Raw genomic sequence first — 21,593 nt, forward strand, 5'->3', positions numbered from 1 at the left:
CAGGCTATTGGGGAAAGGGAAATAAAGCATGTCAGATCTGTCCCTTAGCTCCAGCTGAGTTGGGCTCAGTGGTAGGCCGCAAGCTGAGGAGGGAGGAGATTTACTCTGAACTTGTGGTCCCCCAACTTGGGGGCTGACCAGGAGCTTCAGGGCTGCTCCAAAATACACCCAGTTGCTCATGGCCCCACACAGCCCTTCCAGCAGCCAGGGGTAACAGCTGGGTCTGTGCCACTCAAGGATTCCCCTTGGGCAGGGGAAATTCCAAGCTGGCCAGACCTGCTGCGTCCCTCCCTGGCTTCCTTGATGTGGCATGAAGGGGTCGTACTGGAAAGAAGCCCTGGTCCCTTAGAAAATGCAGACAGAAGTGACAGGAGACACCCCCTGAGAGAAGTATGTCGGGCTGCCCCAGGAAAGGCCCAAGTCCCGTCTTTTTTCCTTTAGAAAAGAAAGAAGACACTGACTAGAACTGTGCCGATGATGTTACAGTTGTGACCCGGCCCTGCCAAAGCCGGGGTCTCTGACGCTGGGGCTGTTTGGGACCAGTTAATATTCACACAGAGAATCCCCTTCGGATAGCTCAGCCCTGTAAGTAAGAGGCAGCTGATTCCCCAGGTTTCTCTTTCATTCACTCCATGCCTATGTAGCCTCAAATTGCATCAGCTACATGATCATGTTGCATCACATTAGGCTCTGCCAAGCTGACGTGACAGGGCCAATGCATCATCACTAGAAGTGTACAGGGGGCAGGAGTTCAGTTCCTTTGCTGTTCTGTCAGAGCAAGAAACCAATCTATGCCCTAAAGAAAACATTTTCAGTTCCTGCCGTGGAGGAATTCAAATTTGCAAGTTCCAGTTATTGCATGTAGAAGAGCCTGGCTCTTTGCTGCTGCTGCTGAGCAGATCTCTGAGTGTGCCCCAGGAAGTAAGCGTTACTGCAGGAGGTGCGAGCTTTGGGACTGAGGGTGAGGGGTTTGGGAGTGCTAGGCAGGGAAAAGATCCCTTTGTGCATCTCCTGCGTGCTAATGATTCCCACCCAGCACAAAGGATTCCTCAGTAAAATGTGAGCTGTAGGGATGGAGTTTCCAGTTTCTTCTGGACTTTATCTTCCCCTCTTGCTTCAGAAAAAGGCTTCCACGGAATCACTCTGTGTGGCTTTTGGAAGACACCAGATGGCACCGCCATAGGGGTGCGGGGACTCTACTCACTGCCCGGCGGAGAAGGGGGTCAACAAAAATAGAACAAACCTGAAAAAGACAAAACAAGCAGCCCAGCACTCGGCAGGAAAGAAAACAATTGCAAGGGAAAGAAATCCTAGGGGCCCTACGTTTGAGAGAACACACAAAATCCGGTGCTGATGGGTAGATGGGAGGTATAAGAAATTCTTCAGGGTTCATCCCATGTTGTCTCTGCAGGAAGCAATGCTGTCTGCATCCTCAGTAAGATCTTTTTCAAAACAAGCGTTTATTCCAGAATTCCATCAATGGAAGGGGACTGTCCGAGCGCTGTCTAAGTGTGTTAGCAACACTGTCAGCAGGGGAGGGGAAAGTGTGATCAAATGTAGCTGTTTTTCAAAGCTAAATAACACTGCGATTTTATAAGAAGAAAAAGGTAAGCGATTACACTGCAGACTAAGTGCTGCTGAAATTCCCTTTCCTAGAACGAAGCTGGTTTGTTTTGTTAAATTGGAAAACACCTGAAACGCTTTGACTTTCTTGTACACTTAGCTGCTGTGAAGCTAAAAATAACCAGCCATTTAAGGAAAATGGCATTTAGCCAGAAAACTTGTCTGGCAGGTTTTGACTAGACAAGAATTAAACTAGTGGGATAGAAAGCACAGAAAACGAGTTTTAACCTGGGAATAGTAAAGCAGCTCACACCTATATGATTAACAGCATCCTGTCCTGAGATATACATATAATTTCTCTTCTATGGATAAGTCGGGTCTGTGTAATAAATGGCGTAGAGAGCCATTCTGTAGAGCACGGTAAGCATTGAAAGTTGCTAACGAGATCTTTTTGCTTTGTATTAGTGTATGGCCTTTGTCAATGGGAGTTGGGTACTTAATTCTCTTCGGCCTTCTTAAATCCCATCTGGGTTGTCCATAGCCACATTCTGACTGGATGCTTTGTCTGTTCTGAGGTTGTGTGGGTCTTGTCATGCGCCAGAGAATAGGGGGAATAGAACCGGTCATGCCAGCTGTGCCTGGGCCCAATCCTGCTCCTTTTGATGCAATGGGACTTTGCTGTTCCGTGGGATCTGGATTTTGCTCTGAAGGGAGGGACTGATTTTCAGTGATTTAGCTAGAGCTACAGCCTGCCAGTTCTTTGCATCCAAACCTCCCTGTGTGTCTAATGCCAGCTCCCTGTCCCTGTGAAACACCTGCTCCATCTAGCCCTTCTGCTCCAAGATTTTAAACAGGAGTTTTAAACATTCATTTTTGTTTCTCATTTTGAGTTCTTTCACCTTTGAAACTTCCTAATTCCAGCAGCACTTCCAATGGTCAGAAAATAAGATAAAAAAGAAGGGAAGCTGAGTTTGCATTTTCTTATTTGCAGATTGACACTCTCTGGAGAGCAATTAGCCTACTTTAAAGCAAAAAAAAAACAAAAAAACCCAACAACCCAAACCTCCAAACCGAGTAAGTATTTAACCTGCCTGTTGATTGATATTTAAAATACACAAAGACAAATGTAATAAGGCACAATAAACATTGTTTCCCATCGTTAATATTTAATGATCTAGGCTCTCCTTCCCTCCCACCACATATCTGAGCAAATGCAGTTGCCTTTATGTCTTGACATTTCTGTCTGAAGAGCACTGAGCAGATCATATCCAGCTGTGACTTGGAGGAAACCTGTTGCCGCTCTTGGCACAATTATTCATCAGGGAACACTGGAGTCTCGATCTTTCCCTTAGTTTGGTAATGAGCAGGAATTCGAACAGTCGCACACGTCATAGACTTACCATCCAAATAACAGATTCTCGCCAATTGCCCAATGGAATTAACTAGGAATATGATGATTTGCTAACGAGCTGTTGACACAGAGTAGTGAGGCATACTTTTTTAGTACGGATACAGGCTGCATTAGTGTGCTCTGGAAGACATTAAATGTGTGGCCTTCAGAGTACTGTAAAGTCATTTCCGCCACTATCCTTATCGGGGACAACTTCGACTATATTCGTTTGTCAGCAGTTTGGCAGCAGGCTGTTGAATCCTTAGGCGGCGGCAGCCTGCTCTAATAGGTGGCGTATGCTTCTGCCGTTCCTAAATACAACAAGATGCGCCAGATTCCGGAATAACAATGTGCAGTAGTTGTCTGCTTGCACACTTGCAGTCTGCCTGGCCATATGTACAATGAGTTACGTTTGCAGTTGTGCATGAGTGAGGCTTATTGCTCGTGGCGAGCTTTTACAGCTGTGGTTTAGATATCAGAAACAGGAGGACTAATGCCCTTGCTGTGTCAAAGGAAGGTGAATTAAGGAGATGGGGTAGGCAGGGATTTGGGGCTGTTGCCTTCTCCTTGGACTTTGAGAGTATGGGTGAAATGAACCCCAGAGCTAAAACATGCCTGGCTACAGTTTGGCAAAAGAACTAAATCCATCCTCTTTTGGCTTAAAATTGTTTGTTCCTTTGAAATTGAGATGAAGCAGAACTGGAGTTGGTCACGGGACATGGACCATTCCTCTCTCTGCAGCTTTGCATTCAAACCACCCAGAGCCTCGGCTTTAGTAAAGGGAAAACCGAACCGATGATGTTTTGCAAAGCCAAAACCACGTACCCTTTGTTCACCCATGCTACAAATGCACCCCACGGTCCTTACCCTGGCTAGCCTAACTCTGGACCTTTCTTGGGCTGGTGTAGGTTTGGTGATCAGAGTTTGGTGATCAGAACAAGTGTCAGCTGAGCCTGGTGTGATTTTACCAAATGCTCACCGGCAATGGGATTTGAGTCAGGGTCACCAGGGTGGAGAAGCGTTCAGCACCTTACCGTGCCTCAGAAGATAGTCGTTATTACTATTATGATCTTTATTCTTGTGATGCCCAGGAGTTCCAGCCAGGACCACATTGTGCTAAGCGCTGTACAAACAGAACTAAAAGAGGGCCCCTACCTCAAAATTTCTTACAAGTAGAATTGCAAACACTCTGTGCCTGCGGCCATTCAACCTTCATAAACATGAACCACTCCATCGCATTGCAGTGTGAGATCTGTGAGCACCGCTGACCACTCAGGGCAATGGCATAGTCCCTTCTGGGATCAGTTAGGCAGCCAATACTCTCATGCTTATCAGGAAGATGTTGCAAAGCGTCCCTGTAGGCCTGAAATCAAGCGGAGTGGATGAGAGACCTCAGCCCAGCCATCTTGTATCTGCCTGCAAAGCTGTAGGAGGCAAAGGAAGGTGGAAGATGAGCAGCTGTGATCTGAATAGACAAGGAGGTAACACTGCGAAAAGGCTGTTAGCACTAAATCAAGTGAACAGTAACTCAATTCATCTCCAGGACATCTCCAACACTTTTTAAAACAGGGTGGCGGTGGAAATGCTGTAGAGAAATACATCACCACTAAAGGACCCTTAGTTTTGGTGTTTCATATGACGTTTATTTATAGACAATGCATAAAACTGGATACCTTTTTATTGCTGATTCTTTTACTGTCCATTGACTTCAATTTTTTTTTTTCATCTGAGCAAAGTCATGGTGATGTTCTTGTCAAAAGACCAAGAAGGACACCCATGTGAAACCTAGGGGAAATGCAGACAGCTGACTGCATTTCTGCTCCCCTCACATTGCTGTACGTTGGTGTAATGGTTACATTTGTCAATACATTTGTGCAAGCGCTGTATTTCAGAAAGACTTTGGAGCACATCCCCACTGAGTTCAGCCCACTGGAGTTATTAATACGATCGACTGTTTGCTCCTGTTAGCATGGTTCATTCCCTCTGAAGCGTCCAGCAGTGACCACTGTTGGAAGACAGGATACTGGGCGAGATGGGCCACTGATCTGACCCAGTCTGGCCATTCCTTTGTTCATTCCCACTGCGCTGAGTAGGGAAGCCTCAAAGAGCTTGCCAAGAACCAAGTCAGGATAAAGATGGCTTGGGTTGAAGGTACTGGTCTGGAGCTTAGACAAGCTGGGTTCTGTTACTGTTTCTGTGAGGTTGGGGTCTGGGCCTTGGTTCTCCGTCTCCAACATGGAGATAACCTTCGCTCATTGTCTGTACTCCTACTTACGTCACTAGCAACTTGAGGCAGAATCTGTCTCTTGCTGTGTGTCTGTGCAGCGCCTTGCACCACGGGGCCCTGATCTCAACTGAAGCCTCTAGGCCCCACTGGGGTGCACAGGAATAATAATAAAGCTAATTGCATTGCACCCGCTATTACAGAGATCAGGATTTAGAGCACTCCGCTGGCTAGGGCGGTGTTTGTCCGGGCTGGTGCAATTCCGCTAGCACCACATGAACATGGTGATTAACTCTCCTGGGGTGTGCACAAGCTGATATTTTCATGTGCAAATGTGCATCTCACAAGCAACATTTCACCATTTTCACTGACTTTTGAGTAAAAATGCCAGATTTGTCCTCCACGTGTTAGTGTTATTTACTGCAAAATTGGCAAATATCCATCCCCAGGGAAAGAAAAACATGTGTGTACCTCCTTCCTTTCCCCCACCCCACCAGCCGTGTTTGTTTACTTTCATAAAAATAAAATCACAGCGAGGTCAGGAATGAAAACTGTTTGGCTTTTCTGGGCGCTTGTGAGAGCCTCAGTTCTCACTGCATCACTGGTGGTGAGAGGGATTGTTTCACACGACGTGAACAAGAGGGAAAACTCTGCTTTGAAATATTAACAAGCTGCTTGTTGTGAGGGTGGCTGAGCCGTTTGCTGAGCTGGTGCTGACCTCAGGGGCTGTGCTTCTCATGGGAATGGCGAGTGGAGGCTGGTTTTCAGAGTATTTTCCTCAGGTTATTTTTTTTCTGTTGTTAGTTTTTCTAATTGCAACCCTGAGAGATTGTCTTTGCCCCCACTCGACTCCAGTGCCAGGTATGAATGGAACGAAGCCGATCTCCAGAACCCTGGGCTCCGCACGCTATCACTGCATCGCCACTTCGCTCAATAGTGCAAGCCCATTTTCTCCGTTTTATTAAAATGGAAAAGCTGTGACAATTATTTTCGTAATTAGCTGGCTCTCCAAATTAATGCCAATTACACTGTGTAATCACGATGAAGATTATACATTAATCAACCCTTCCAAGCTAGTTATTAGGCTCTCTAAGTAATGATTGTGAAGAACGTATGGGAAGAAAAGACACACGAGCTAAGAGAGGAAGCCACGCCAATCCAGGGGAATAGGCAGCAGGGAATTTCCAAATGGGTCTAGCTGTTCTTTTCAGCACATTTGATTGGCCTGAAGAGATTTGTCGCTGGCTTTTTTTTTCCCCCTTCCAGGGCCTCTGTGTAAAAGATTATTCTGTCATATATTGCTACCCATTGGCTCTTTCTAACACCTTAGCAAATGCAGGGTCTGTTTCACATTGCATCTGTCCCCATGCGCTCTTCAGCCAGTACTGTAATCAGAAATAGACCAGCTGAGCCTGTCTCCTTTCTCATCGCCTGGCACTAAATGCAAGTGGCTGGGTGGTTGCACAGAAAATCCTTTCTTTAAGTAAAGCCTATTATATCCAAATGGATGTCTGGAGTGTTAATTTATTTGGGATCAAACACTGATAATCCGCATACCGAATCCTACTGTATTCTATCACAATAAGACACACTCAGAACCAACTCTGAAAGCTCTGAGCTGGGAGAAAACACGTCAGCCATTTGCTAATCAATGCAACATGAAGCCAGTTCATTTCAGCATAATGCTAGAGAACAAAATCCTGCTGCTGAAATGTGCTGGGTTGAAAACATTCGCGTGGAGGGGAAGGGATGAGCCTCACCAATGGGTTTTATTTTTATTATTGTTCATTATTTCTACAGTAATATTTGTGCTTTTGGAGCAGTGCAGACTTTTTTAAAGGTAGGTCCCTGCCTTCAGAAGCACAAATTAAGGACCCAATCCTGCAAATGCTTATGCACAGGAGTAACTTTGCATGCTCGAGTGATCCACTTGAGTTCATTGGGATGACCCTATGGGAGCTAGGCACCTGGGCACTTTTGAAAGTCCTACCAGGAACCTAACTGATATGGCCCTAGGTGACTTCTCCAACATCACAAAGTGACTTGAACCCAGGACTTCCGAGCCCAAGGCTGGGGCCCTAACCACTGGATCATCCTTACCCATGTTTGTACTAAGCCTGGTAATACTTTACCACACTGGGGTATGTAGAAAGTAATTCCATGTGTGTGCGAAGAGTTTCTGGGATCCTCATATATGTACATAAAAAGTATTACTATCCCCATGTGCAACATGGGGAAACTGAGGCACAGAGGGCCAAGAAAATGATGTGCCCAAGAGCAGACAGCGAGTGAGTGACAAAGCCATCAATGAGGCTCAGCCCTTCCCCTCGCACATTTGCTGTTCTCTGCTGTTTGTAATGGCATAAATAACTAAGCATCAACGTCCCCCCACTGCCCTTCCACCATGCACCTCCCCTGTCCCACTCCAACACCTGTCCCTGCTGCTCTCCAAACATCTGCCCTTGCTGCCCCACCCCAGTATCTGGCCCCTGGCCACCCCTCCATTAGGAGCTCTCTGTAAAGCACTCAGTACTGCTTCGTTGGTCAGATCAGCCCACTGACAAGCCGTTCCCCGCCTGACTTCCAAGCTGCTGTGGCAGTGCGAGGCTGAGCTGGTATCACTAGGTTGAAACCTGAACTTGCCCTGGCTGGCTGGGCGAAGGGAGCTGATGGGATGCCATCTCTCTGGGTTAAGGGTTTTCAAAGCTGGGTATTTTTAATGTAATGTTCGAATGAGAGATACTCCTGATGATAGATACTGAATAATTAATGTCAATGAGGTGGAGTTTAGCTTTTGCTGGGATGGAGGATGCTCCGTGGCCCTATAAATATTTCACAGGGATAAAAAGGGAACGAGAGGGAGATCTCCAAGCAGCGCTATGGTGTGAAGGCTCACAGGAGCCTCCTTTGGGTTGGGGAAAGGACACCCTTTGCTGGCTGAGCAGAGCAGTACATTAAAACAGCCACATGCTGCTGATATTCCTGTCTGAGATACCAGAGCAGCAAGCACTGCTAGAAGACAAGGATCTGGGGGTCAGGAAATTCAGAACAAGGGTGTCATACAGCATTGAGGACTGGGGATAGAGTTTCCAAGGTCATTTGGTTGGACCTGTCCCCAGTTGGCAGTAACCACAGGTTATTGCCAGAGAGTTGTGCTTTTGTCTTATGTGAAATAGACTGGAAAATGTCCCAGAGCAGGCCCTAGTGACCATGTATTTACAATAATCATCACCACGATGTCAACAGAAGCAAAGGACTGAATTAGCCAGGGAGACTGAACAGCCCTAGAGATGGGCTGTTGATGGTTGGGGCCGGTAGGAACATTCATAGGTTCATAGATTTCAAGGCCAGAAAGGTCCATTGTGATCATCTAGTCTGACATCCTCTATAGCACTGGCCAGAGAACATCTCCAAAATAATTCCTAGAGCAGAGCTCTAGAAAAACATCCAATCTTGATTTTAAAAATTGCCAGTGATGTAGAATCCCCCATGGCCCTTGGCAAATTGTTCTAATGGTTAATTACCCTCACTGTTAAAAATGTATGCCTTATTTCCAGTCTGAATTTGTCTAGCTTCAACTTCCGGCCATGGGATCATAAAAAGAAAAGGAGGACTTGTGGCACCTTAGAGACTAACCAATTTATTTGAGCATAAGCTCAAATATGCATCCGATGAAGTGAGCTGTAGCTCACGAAAGCTTATGCTCAAATCCTCCTTTTCTTTTTGCGAATACAGACTAACACGGCTGCTCCTCTGAAACCATGGGATCATGTTATTTCTTTCTCTGCTTAGACTGAAGAGCCGTGTAATCAAGTCACCCCTTAGCCTTTTCTCTTTGTTAAGCTAAGTAGATTGAACTCTTTCAGTCTATCACTAGAAGGCAGGTTTGCTAATCCTTTAATCATTCTCGTGGCTCTTTTCTGAACCCTCTCCAATTGATCGACATCCTTCTTGAATTGGGGGCTCCAGAACTGGACCCAGGAGTCCAGCCATGGTCTCACCAGTGTTATATGTGGAGGTACAATAACCCCTCTGCTGCTACTCAAGGTTCCCCTGTTTATGCCTCCCAGGATCGCATTTGCTCTTTTGGCCACAGTGTCACACTGGGAGCTTGTATTCAGCTGATTATCTACCACGATGATCAGAGTCTCTGCTTCCCAGGATAGAGTCCCCCATTCTGTAAGTATGGCCTGCATTCTGTGTTCCTAGATGTGTACATTACATTTAGCTGTCTTAAAACACATATTGTTGGCTTGCGCCCAGTTTACCAAGCGATCCAGATTGTTCTGAATCGGGGACCAGTCCTCTTCATTGTTTACCACTACCCCAATTTTTACAGCACCTTACAGACTAACAGATGTATTTGGGCCTAAGCTTTCGTGGGTAAAAAACCCACTTCTACAGTTGCAGGCATGCAGCAGTGGGTTTTTTACCCATGAAAGTTTATGCCCAAATAAATCTGTTAGTCTTTAAGGTGCCACCAGACTCCTCATTGTTTTTGTGGATACAGAGTAACACGGCTGCCCCGCTGATACTTGGTACCAATTTTTATGTCATCTGTAAAACATAAGAATTATCTTCCCTAAACTCAATAAAATAATGTGTCCACTTACATCAGTATCCTGTCTCTAGCAGCTGGTGTTGGCCACTGTCAAAGAGGAAGGTATAAGAAACTGATAACCTGCCCTTAGGGTAATTTCCTTCCTGTCCCCCAGTCTTTAGAAGCTGGTTATGCCCTGAAGCAGGAGAGTTAAGAGCACTTCGAAAACTGGGGTTGGGTGGGGTGCGGGGGTTGTGTTTGTTTGTATTTTGAATCCTTGCTATATCAACTCTTTATTATTATTATTGCTATCCATATAAATGCTCCATCTTTTTGGCTTCCCGCTAAGCTCTTGGCCTCAGTGACATCTTGTGGCCATGACGTCCACAAGCTGAATGTATACTGTGCAGAAAAGTATTTCCTTTGGTCCATTTTAAACATGGGCGGGGGGGGAATTTGAGCTGTTAAATTACCTGCCTGTGGATGAATTAGGGAATATCTACACTGCAATTAAACACCCAGGGCTGGCCTGTGTCTGCTGACTCAGGCTTACGGGACTCAGGCTAAGGGGCTGTTTACTTGCTCTATATGCATCCTCCTAGGGGCTTCCGTCCCAATTGCCATTGGACTGGCACTCTTGACCAGCACCAAATTAGTATAAACATGTATAGACAGTGTGGTTTGGACCTGGAAGGAGAAGGCATGTAATTTCTTAAATACCAATAGAGCTGATAAGGCGTCTGCCATCTATAACGAAACATTGGAAAGGCTTTCCTAAATCGAAGAGGAAGGCTTGCTTCCAGGTAATGAACCTGGAGACCATCTGTTACCAGCTGCATTTGCTGAGCTCATTCATTCATTAAGTGTTTTGATTTGTGTGTTATCAGACAGAGTCAGGTTTGTGTGTCTTACCAGGGCTCTTTAGGGGCAAAAGATTGTTCCTACATCTCCGAGACAAGGATATACAATTACATAATTTACGCCCTCACTCAGTCATTTCAATTAGAGAGGCTGCCAGTGGGGAATTGAGGACAAGACTTACAAACGCAGAGCCAAGAAAACTAGTGATACCATGACATGAGCTCACTGCCATTGGGGAAATTTAATGGCATTAACAACTTCCAAACATGGAAAAGCATGCGTTGAAGCCATGCATTATTGAGCAGTGCAGGTTGTAGTTGTAGGCAAACTCAGAAGTTTCTGCTTGTCTGAACTAAGGACTTGGAGAGCAAATTCAAGGAGAAACAAAAAAGATGGGGCAGAGGGAACTAATAATAAGGAATGACAAAGAGGGAACTTAAGGATGAGCAGAAAGCAGCTGGAGATTTCACTCCCAATTCTTATATTAATTATAACTCTGCATTATTCACACAGCACAATGACTGTGCATGGTAAAAGTCAACACACTGATTGCCTCATTGATGGAGAATCTAAGACATGAGGAAGACCTCACAGCATGGCAGGAGGTAGGGCCCAGAAGGGAAAGCCAAGGCAGCAATTCCTGGTCACTGTCAACTTGGACCATGTTCAAGATGGTGACTTAGAAATTAAAGGGTCCAGACTTTGTTCCCAGAACTCTGCAGGGGGGAAACGATTTAACTGATGCAGGAGAATTTTCAAGATTTCAAAAAAAAATTCTGTTCCCAAGGGGGGAAAAAATTCAAAATTTCAAAAAAATAATAATAATAATAAAAAAAATTGTGAACCAATAATTTGAATAAAAATTCATTTTGGTTTAATTTTGACCTTTTTAAAAAGAGGTTACTCTTCTTTAGCTAAAATTTCAAAACAAAATGTTGTTTCAAAACAAATTGAAAAGCAAAAAATTATTTTTGAAAATGTCAACATTTCCCATTTTGATGACTTTGAAACTTTGTTTTTCAATTTTTTTTTTCAAATTTGGAGATTCACTGAAACTGACCCTTTCCTGTGAACAGTTCTGGTTCTGTCAAATTGGTGTTTTCCAGCAGAAAAAAGTTTTGTTGGAAAATTCCTGACCCGCACTCCTCACACTCCACACCCACTTTATTCTTATCCTCCTAGCAACAGCTGCTTGGAAAATACCAGTTATGTTTGATGGGACGATTTCTTAAATGTGTTTTTCTTAATTTCCTTTGAAAATACTTCAATTTTCAGCAGATTTTTGAAAACCCAAATCACAAACAAAAAATTTATTAAAATTGCAATTGTTTGATTGTGAAAACCAAACATTTAAATCAAAAACTGAAAAAAAATTCATGAAAATGTTTCAGTTTCCAGTTTTTCATGAAAATACAAATATTTTAACCAAAACAAAAGTGTCCACCAAAAATGTTTATAGTAGTAAAAATGCCTTTTTTTAAAAATGGGAAAACAATTCAACCTGCTCTATCCTGGCCTCTGTATCCTTTCTCTCTGATGTTGATTGAGGCTCAGGCACCTCTAATCTCAGATAGTCAGGGGAAGGAGATGGAAAGAGGGGGATGGCAAAACCGGGCTGGATGGGGAGAGAGAAATTTATGACAAAATATTCCTGGAATTGTTACTATCTCTGAGCAGCCCTGGGTTCAGCCCCAACATAAGCCACCAGCATCTCCCCAGCAGTAAAAGGGGAACCAGGGAAACCCTGCTTCTCAGAGAGGCCACATTTCTTGTTTTTAGGTGTCACCATAATTTGACTCAGCTTCCCTGCCTGCCGTCTCTGGGCTGGGTGCTCAAATCAAAACAGAATGTACATAATCACATACACAGCAGTGAGCGGCTGGGTTCCCAAACTCCCCTGAGCTTCCTAGGGAAACTGTGAGAGAGGTCCCTCCATGCAGTTTGGAAGACATGGAAGTTCCCACTCACTGATAAACCCAGGGGAGACATGGCTATAGCCAGTAGTGTAGCTGAGCATAAATGCCACTGGCTGTAGCCCTAATGTAGCTTTGAAATGTGTAAGCTTTTCCCAGGAATTTGTCTCTGGACACGCTGTGGGAGAGGGTGCTCCTGAACCTTCATGTTGTTAATAACTCTATTTTGGTCCTGTCTTGCAGGAGGAATTTTCGAGTATGCAGATGGCCCCAACGCCCAGGTTATGAGTGCTGAGGAGCAAGCCTTTAGATTTTCTGCCAATATTATCAACAGAAATAGAACTTTGTTGCCTAACACAACATTAACTTATGACATTCAGAGGATACATTTCCATGACAGCTTTGAAGCCACTAAGAAAGGTAAGTAGATAGCATATTTCTCCATTTGGTGAAGAATTACCGTTTGGGTTGATCAGAGGCAGACCGCTCTCTGCTCACCTGTTGAACATGTAGCCAGGAGCTTATGGGTCTTTAATGGCTTTATTTATTATTTAGTTTAAAAATGTCATCTCTTCTACCCATTTCCATTTTACTCCATGTCATCTGAAGATGCTAAGGCTCAGATCACCTACAAGTGGCTGATATATGCATGTGGCAAAAATAAATCTTACGAGCATTGCGATCAGTGACGGTAACCATGCACTGCTGGAGACATTATGCATATACCCACTTGGATGACACCTTTGGCAGCATCCTTCCTGGAAGTACATCACCTGGCGTGCATGGCAGGAAGGGAGATTAGAACCTACCTGGAATGCTATAACAGTGTGTCAAAGGTTAACAACACTGAGCTCCACTGATACAGGGGGACCCCATAAAATCTTGGCCCTGCATCTCCCAGAGGAATCTGAGTAACCACTGCATTCAGAGCTGCTCACTTTGCTTTCCTTGAATTGGGGCTTACACACGGGTACATGTTTTTGAAATAACCTGACCACAGTGAGAAAAGGTGAACAGCTGCAGGAACCTCAAGCCAGCCAGACTGGAGATTCCTTGTCTTCTGTAGCCTGTGCAATAGTTTCTTTATTAAAACAAACAAAGGAACAGATGTTGAAGCCCACTGTATTTTTCATGCAAATGTTTCCATTTAATTGAACTTCATGCAATAGGAAATTCCAAGATGGCACCAAAGGCGTTGGTGGCAGAAACTAAAATAATCCTGACTCTCACTTGTCGGGATTCTCCCAGTTCAGGTGGAAAGTGGCTACTGCTTTACTGGATTTTATGAATATCTTTTCCTAGAATTCTCAGGACCTTTGTACCACCCAGTATGTGCAGGTCTATTGCCTGTTTCTACAGCTGAGTTGACTGAAGCACCAAGGGGTCAAGTGAATTCTGGATCAAAAGCCTTGTAAATCAGATGCTCAGCCATGCATCTCCCAGTTCCTTATCCTATGCCGGTCACTAGACTATACAACTCCTTCACCCACTAACCCTACACAGCTAACCTATTTCTCTTCCAACTCTAAAGTTTGCAAGACTCTTGAGCAGCTCCACTTAGACATGATATTAATGGAATATGACAAGTAAATAAAGTTATGTTTTTAAGCCTCTCCTTCATGTTTAATTAATGTGCCACTTCCTGGTGCATTTGCATTGCTAGATAAAGACTGGGAACTCTATCCAATGAAACAGAGTCCCCCTATCCCTCTCCCCCCCACACACACATTAAAAGAAGGGTAAAATGTGAGCACTGAAATGATGGGTTGTGCCATTATTAAATGCTTCTTGCCTGTTGTGGTTTGTGTGGAGGTTCTAGAATGTTTGAGGTGATGGTTTGATGAACTTTTTAAAAGCACAGAAGTGTGGAATAGTAACGGTGGATCCTAAAAAGCTTAGAAATTGGATAAACATGCAAGAGTTTGGCTGCCCACCACATATTCCTAGTAGAGAGGGATTACAGCTTCCTTCTCCCCACCACCACAAGTCATTATTGTTATTGGATGCCAATTGATTTGAGCTGCTAGAGAGCGAGGTCTGGAGGGCGGGAGGGAGAAACTGGATGGCACAGCAAGTGCTCTGATTGTGGTTTACCCGTCAGCTTGTGAGGGTGATGGATTAGCTTCAGCTGGGGGGGAAACCTGCTCAGCAAAAGTATGACTCTATCTGAATTCACAGACCAGAGAGGCATCAATAGACAGAGCTGGTAACTGATTGTCACGGAGTCTACCAGGAATCAAGGCGGATATTTGCTTTTTTCAGGGGGGTTTATCTTGGAAGTTCCCCTAGGTTTTGTGACCCCTGCACTGTGCTAGGCTGAAGTGTAAGTATCATGTTTATCTTCACTGAAGCATTAATTTTTGCTGGATGTTAAACCACACAGGAACCAAAGGAGGGGCACTCGTGAGCGTGCATACGTGAGTGTGCAAGTGAACATGTGTGTGTGCACACTCCCTACCTGGCAGGAAGCAGTGTGGTTCCTGCCTTACCAAATGGAACGCAGTGTGTAGGCCACAAGGTGCAAGCTTCTGCTCAGTGTCCGTTCTATGTTTATAATACAGTCAATGACGTTCCGTTCATTAGCACCCCAATCCTGCTCTTATTACATGAGAGAGATCTCCCACTGACTTCAGAGAGCCTTTTGTCTGAGCTGCTAGTACTGGACCAGGCCCATAAAGGTCAGCTTATTTCATTTGGTAAGTGATCTAGTGGCTTCCCCACATAGGGGATAAGAACCTACCACCACCTACAGCTCGCAGACCTGGTCCTTTGAGCCTTATGTTTTTTGTACAGAAGATCTGGGGTTCTGTCCCCTCTAGTGACCTATGGTGTCATTCCATACTCAATAGGATTGAATTTCTGGCCCCATTGTGGCAAAACTCTCTGGCTTCGGTGGGGTCAGGATGTCACCATATCTGATAACTCTCTTAGCAGAGCAGCATGGAGGAGTAAAATACCCTGCTATGGTGCTCTATCCTCGATCTGGTCCCCATTCAGCAAAGCATGCAAGCAAAGGCCTGATATTCCAGTGGGGTGACTGGCCTCGCTGAGCTCAGCGTCAGCTGGCATCCCAATAGAAAGGGGCTGTTCCCATGACTAAGGGCGAGAGGGTTAACCCTGTACGCGTTAGTAAGTCTCTCAGTCTAAACCACGGCCATTGCTGAGCTGGGCACAGATAAACATATTTTATTTTTAAAAAGTAATCACTATGTGCATTTCAGAATGAAGTTATTTAATGTAATGAACTAGTCAAAGCCCCAGTCTGTGCTAAGCGTCTGCAAAATATCTGGGGTTTAAGCTTAAACCCTGCATTCCCAGCAACCTGAATGAAACCTACACATCAAAATCCAAAAATCTCACCAGCCATCTACCCCTGTTTTCTGGCCACTGAAAATATATTGGATAAATTACAGATAATTTTTGTATGGAAAGAGAGGTGTGGGGGAGATGCTTCCAGACTGCCAGTGGCTATGGTACGTTTCAGTCACATGGGATTCAAACCAGTAGGGAGCCCAGAAAAACGGGCGCTGTTTATCATGGAAATAGGAATCAATCCTTTTTCATATTGAGCTGATTGGGATATAATTGGTTTCTTTTTCTGTGAAAATTTCTGTTTTTTCTTTAAAAATCCCAAACCCCCATATCTTAGGTTTTCAAATTTTTAATGCAAAATTTAGAAGAAAATTGACATTTTTTTGTGAAAATTTCAGTTTTGTCAAAAAGCCATTTTTAATTTTCAAAACAATTCAATGGGAATTTTTTGCCCAGCTCCATATTTATATCAGTTGCTGCCCAAGGGACCATCACTGCAGGGCCTAATTCTGTTCTTAATCGCCTTAAGTAGTAATTACTCCTGCAAGTAAATCTGCAAAGATCAATGGAACTACTTGCATAAGGGCTGCTTGGAGCAGGGGAAGGTGGCAGAGTCAGGCCTCAGTGAATGTCTCATCACCAGAGCTTGGCTTTGTGGTCACTCTTTATGAGATAGGAGAGGGCTCTGTGACCCAGTGCTGTTGATAGGATAGTGCCATTAACTAAAGAGCAGTCAGTGTTATCACCATGCAGAGCTGGGATTTAAAAATGGAATATCTGTGTGTAAGGAAAAAATCCTGAAAATTTCAAGACTTTGTACATCTCCCTCAGCTGTATCAGGCTTGGATAATCACTCCTTGGTCTGGAACCTGTCATCTCTCGTCTGTCTCACTGTTGATCTAGAACTTGACCTGCCTCTCTGCCTCTCCTCTCTGTTCCTTTATTTTTTAATATTTATATTTTGGTTGTTACCCAGAGGCTTCTGTCTGTCTGTCCATCCATCCCCATACATGCTGCTCTATCTATCTCTCCATGTGCCAAGACAAAGCAGCAGAGCTGTGCTGTTTGTGATATGACTGAATTAGTGACACGCTCTGGATGGGCTTGCATCCCCCAGTGTTAATCAGTCCCAGGAGGGATATTGTCTGGTGTATTGACAGCCTCGATCCCTTTCTATTCCAGCCTGTGACCAGCTCGCCCTGGGGGTTGTAGCAATATTCGGGCCTTCTCAAGGGTCCTGTACCAATGCTGTTCAGTCTATTTGCAATGCACTGGAAGTCCCCCATATACAACTTCGGTGGAAGCATCACCCTTTGGATAACAAGGACACTTTCTATGTCAACCTTTACCCCGACTATGCTTCTCTCAGCCATGCCATTCTGGACCTTGTACAGTATTTGAAATGGAGGTCAGCTACCGTTGTTTATGATGACAGTACAGGTAGGTGAAGGGGGAGCGAAGCAGCTCATCTATTGTGGGTTCCATTTCGGGACTTTTCCCATGCTCTCTGGTGGAGTAAAATCATGTTATGTGCGGTGAGACGAGTCCACAGGGACAGATCCGAATTCCTCATGAACTCACAGCAGAAATGCACAGGGTTCTTTGGAATATGTCTAAAGCTTTGGCAGACTTGTCAACCAGCTAGCCTTCATCCCCACGGCTGCCGACAAGGGGCCAGATGAAGGATGACGCTCTCTGCCTGTGTAAACTGGCCCCACTTCACTGAAGGCAGCCGCACAGCGTCTGTTTACATGAGCAGAGAATTTGGCAGGTGGTTTTGCCACGGAGGGCACAAAGCTCCCTCTAATGGCATAACTGAGCCTGCAAAGCCTTTGCTGTCTGGCTCATACCAGAATATGCTCCTTACACACATCTGCAGGTAGAGGGAGCTCTTGATAGCGGGACAAAGCCCAGCAAAGCACCTGCTCTAAAGATAAAATTGTGTCTGGTCGCTTGTTCAAGACAATTTCACAAAGCCAGCGAGTTTCCTTAGGGGAAGTGCTGCGGAGAATGCCGTGTGACACTGCTGTTGGCTAATGTGGCTCCCTGTATATTCCTCTCCGTGACGTGTTCAGATGCACTTCTTCCATGTTGCACAAGGACACTCCCCATTGTCTCTTCCCCCTTTGCAATGGCCTTCTGTTGGGTTTCTTCTTGCAACGCTAGATCCCACTAACTTTAACCGGCTGTGGCTGGCACAGCATTGTGCTTTCTCCAGAGGAGAGAAATGAGTGCACGGGTCGAAAAAAGGTCTCCGGTTATTTCCTGTTTCTGCCTACAGTCATGGCAGTAATATAATATGATAGAGAGGAGATTCTTCTCTTCAGATTGGAATTAATTACCCTAAAGACTCAGTTGGACTCAAGTCTCAGTTAATGGGACTTTTTTTTTCTTTTTTAATCTATACACAGTAAATGAAACAGATTTTGAGATGTTGGCTGGCTAGTTGTTATGCTCTCTCTTTCCCCTAGAACATGGGCTCTTAACTTGAAGGGGCATGCCCCCAAAGCTGTAGGGGGTCACGACTGTCCTGCCAATCCCACATGGCCAAATGGTGTGGGGAGGGGGGGAAGGGTGCATCCTGGTTAGATCTCAGATAGATGGAAGGTGGGTTATTAGGAATGGGGTTTCTGATATGGGAAAAATTGGAAAACAATTGCCCTAGATGTGGTTGAAATTTAAAACCACGGCCCAGCTGCATCCTTTGTTTCGGTAGACACTTTTAAAATGCTAAATATTGGCGGGGTGGGGGGGGAAATTACTTTGTGAAATCAAATTGTGAATGCAAATTAACAGTTGCCCAGTAAAAGTTTGTAAAGGAACCCGGAGCCCAGTGGATGTGGAAGGGACCCGCTGCTGGCAAGAGCAGCTCGTTCTGACATTGCTGTGGGTTTTGTCTTTTTGAAATGCTGCTCTCTAAGGCCTGATTCGGCTGCAGGAGCTTATCATGGCCCCGTCAAGGTACAACATCCGACTGAAGATCCGCCAGCTGCCCATCGACACGGAGGATGCCAGGCCCCTGCTGAAGGAGATGAAGAGAGGCCGGGAGTTCCGCATCATCTTCGACTGTAACCACTTGATGGCAGCTCAGATCCTCAAACAGGTGAGTTCCGGAGGGGCTGCAGCAGGAGGGGTTCTTTGGAAAGTGGGAAGCCTCTGGGAATTCATGCTCATGCAATGATGATAATCCAGCTGAGACATCTGTGGCGTACCCCTGCAGGTAACGTCCTTTACAATAAATACAGCATTTTTGCAGCTGCAGATGCTTTGCTTAGGCTCTTGCGGGCAATGTTCTGAGGCTATAGTTAAAGCTACTTCCTCTACACTTGGTTTTTACATCTGAAAATACAGGTTTTGTACAAAGAACTATGCTACAAGGGTCAGGTCACACTGCAGAGCGCGCAGAGAACACCAAAGTTAGGGCTGCATTGGTAACCCAACTTGGCTCCCTTGTGCATCGGTATTAAAATTAAGGCTGGCCAAAAAATTGCTGTCAAAACTTTTTTGGTGCAAAATTAGGTTTTTGACTAAATGAAAATTTTCAGGGAAGTGTCTGATTTCTGCAGGAAATTTCAACTTTTCTTTGGGGAAAAAACCCAAAATAATGAAAAGTAAAAATTGTCCATGGAAAAAAATCAAAATTTTCCACTTCAGGGAGGAAAAAAAATCCTACAAGCTTTAGTTAGGATACAAGGCCAGATCCTCAGCTGGTATCAGTGGGTTCAGCTGTGTTGGCGTCAGTCTTTAACTGTATGATCACGTACCATTTCCTGTTGCCACGCAAGTGGTTCTCCAGCCCTCAATGCGTGAATGCAGCACTTGTTCCTCCCTTTGTCAGCCAATGTATCAAATAGAATTCTGCTCTTGGCCACTTCTGTCATTGTTCGGTTAGCCCTGTCCCTGCACAAATGTGGTATTACTTCCTGGTTTCATGTCATCTCTCCCATCTGTCCTGCCTCAGGCCCCCTAGGCGTGCACAGGGGGACATTATACTAGATGCTACATTTTGGTAAGGACTACTGCAAGGTACGCGTGTCTGCTTGCACACATGTCTACACACACACACACACACACACACACACACGTACGTACACACAAAAGAAGCCACAAATTTGGTCAAAATGGAAAGTCCAAGATTACCACATTTCTGGGTCTTTTTATTGCTATGTTGAGCCTAGATGTCAGTGATTTCCCATTGACCGGGTTTTTTTTCTGCTACTTGATTTGTGTCTCTCACATGCCAGCAGGCCTGGATTTCTCCCCTTCCTCTTCCGCTTAGGTACATGCCGTTATGGTAGGAAATGTCGACCCTAGGAGAATTACAAAAAAATCATCAAATACAAGTGTGATTTATCCCAGCCCAGGGAGACCCAACATATTGTTTAAATAACTGTTCTGCCCTTGAAGGACTAAGCAGCCCAGTGCACTGAAGACGGAATTCTCTGCAACCCCAGTGTTACTGCAAAACGAGGGGAAGTGCCCAGAGATCAGACAGCCAGGGCGGGATTATTTAACAAAGTAATAAGGGGAATCCTCATCTCCTGTCAATTATTTTAATAGGCTAGCTGTATTTGGTGCTGTACACTTATTATGCAGGTTTTGATAGTTTTTTGTGCCATCTGCTCTGCTCATCGGTGTGGGTAAAGAATAAAGGGTGGGTGGGGTGGAGGTCGGGGGGGGCACAAAAGGTTTCTTGTATGTGGGGTTTTTTTTTAGGAAACAAGAAACAGGGGTATCTACTTACAATCCATAGACCAGTGGTTTCCAACCTATTGACCATTGTGGGCTGCCTATGCAGCTCTCTGTGTGTTGTGTGGGTTGCATCCGTGTCATAATATATGCTACCTGTGCAGCCCTGCGGATGTCACGTGGGCTGCAGCTCTGCGCTGATTGGCCATGAGACCCACTGCCCTAGAGGATTGCTCGTTGTCTAGGACCGAGTGCCAAAGGACCTTAAGAGCTCCGGAGGAATGTCACAACCCCCTCCACCCGCACCTCAGCTGGTGTCAAAGCTCCCTGCTGTGTACCGAGCTCTCCCCCTGGGTTCTGCCGCAGTCCCCGCTCATACCTGGTGCGGGGTGGATTGAGGAGTGGGGATAGCTCCAGTTTTTCCCTGCATCTTTTCTGACTGCCAGAGAGCATGAATCTGGCACGATACTGCGGCCTTGCTCTCTGGAGGATGGGTTATGGAGACGGTGAGTCCAGTCTGCTCTTCCCCAGCAACTTCTGCAGGCCTTTACACCTGTGCAAAGTGACTGTCAAATCCCGCCAGATTAGAATGGTAGGGCTCTGTTCCCACTGCGAATCAGTGGGGCGGGAGGGGAAGAAGACTGTGCAAGATACAGGAAGAGCGCAACACACGTCACACGTTTGTGCAAAAGGGATACGATTCAGAGCTAGACCCTTTCTGTTAAACAATAACAACTTTTCTGTAGTTGATAGATTTCCACTCCATACGGCTAAATGCAGTGCCTTGCATAATGACAGGTTTCAGAGTAACAGCCGTGTTAGTCAGTTTTCATGCAGTTGATAGATTTCCACTCCATACGGCTAAATACGGCTAACACGGCTGTTACTCTGAAACTTTTCTGTGTTATTCCCTTCTGGGATACTTTAGCAAACATGCCAATTAAACCACACGCAAGTCTGACCTACAGTTTTTGCTTCCCGTGTCAGGACAAGTGTTCTGAGCTCACCTATTGTACTGCACCTATTTGCAAGTCGAAGCAGGAGAGGAATCCTGCCAAGCTGCCCCACTAAATAACGTAGAGTTCAAGGACAAGATTTCCA

The 21,593-nt window shown here is 45.1% G+C and overlaps 1 protein-coding gene across 4 annotated transcripts in view; it reads left to right on the forward strand.

Moving 5' to 3' along the window:
- GRIK3 (glutamate ionotropic receptor kainate type subunit 3) overlaps positions 1–21,593 on the forward strand; it is a 276,204-nt gene that overhangs the window by 113,783 nt on the left and 140,828 nt on the right. For 3 of the 4 annotated variants that reach the window (XR_012665519.1, XM_048825738.2, XM_048825737.2), the window contains exons 2-4: positions 12,735–12,911; positions 16,986–17,243; positions 18,725–18,906. Coding sequence is in view for 3 of the 4 variants with exons in the window: in XM_048825738.2 (XP_048681695.1) it covers positions 12,735–12,911; positions 16,986–17,243; positions 18,725–18,906 (617 nt within the window). In the remaining variant the exon portion in view is untranslated. Of the gene's footprint in view, positions 1–11,091; positions 11,184–12,734; positions 12,912–16,985; positions 17,244–18,724; positions 18,907–21,593 lie in introns of all 4 variants that reach the window. The other variant, XM_048825739.2, reaches the window with a different exon arrangement.

This window comes from Caretta caretta, chromosome 19 (assembly GCF_965140235.1).
Source record: "Caretta caretta isolate rCarCar2 chromosome 19, rCarCar1.hap1, whole genome shotgun sequence".
Lineage (NCBI taxonomy): Eukaryota > Metazoa > Chordata > Testudines > Cheloniidae > Caretta > Caretta caretta.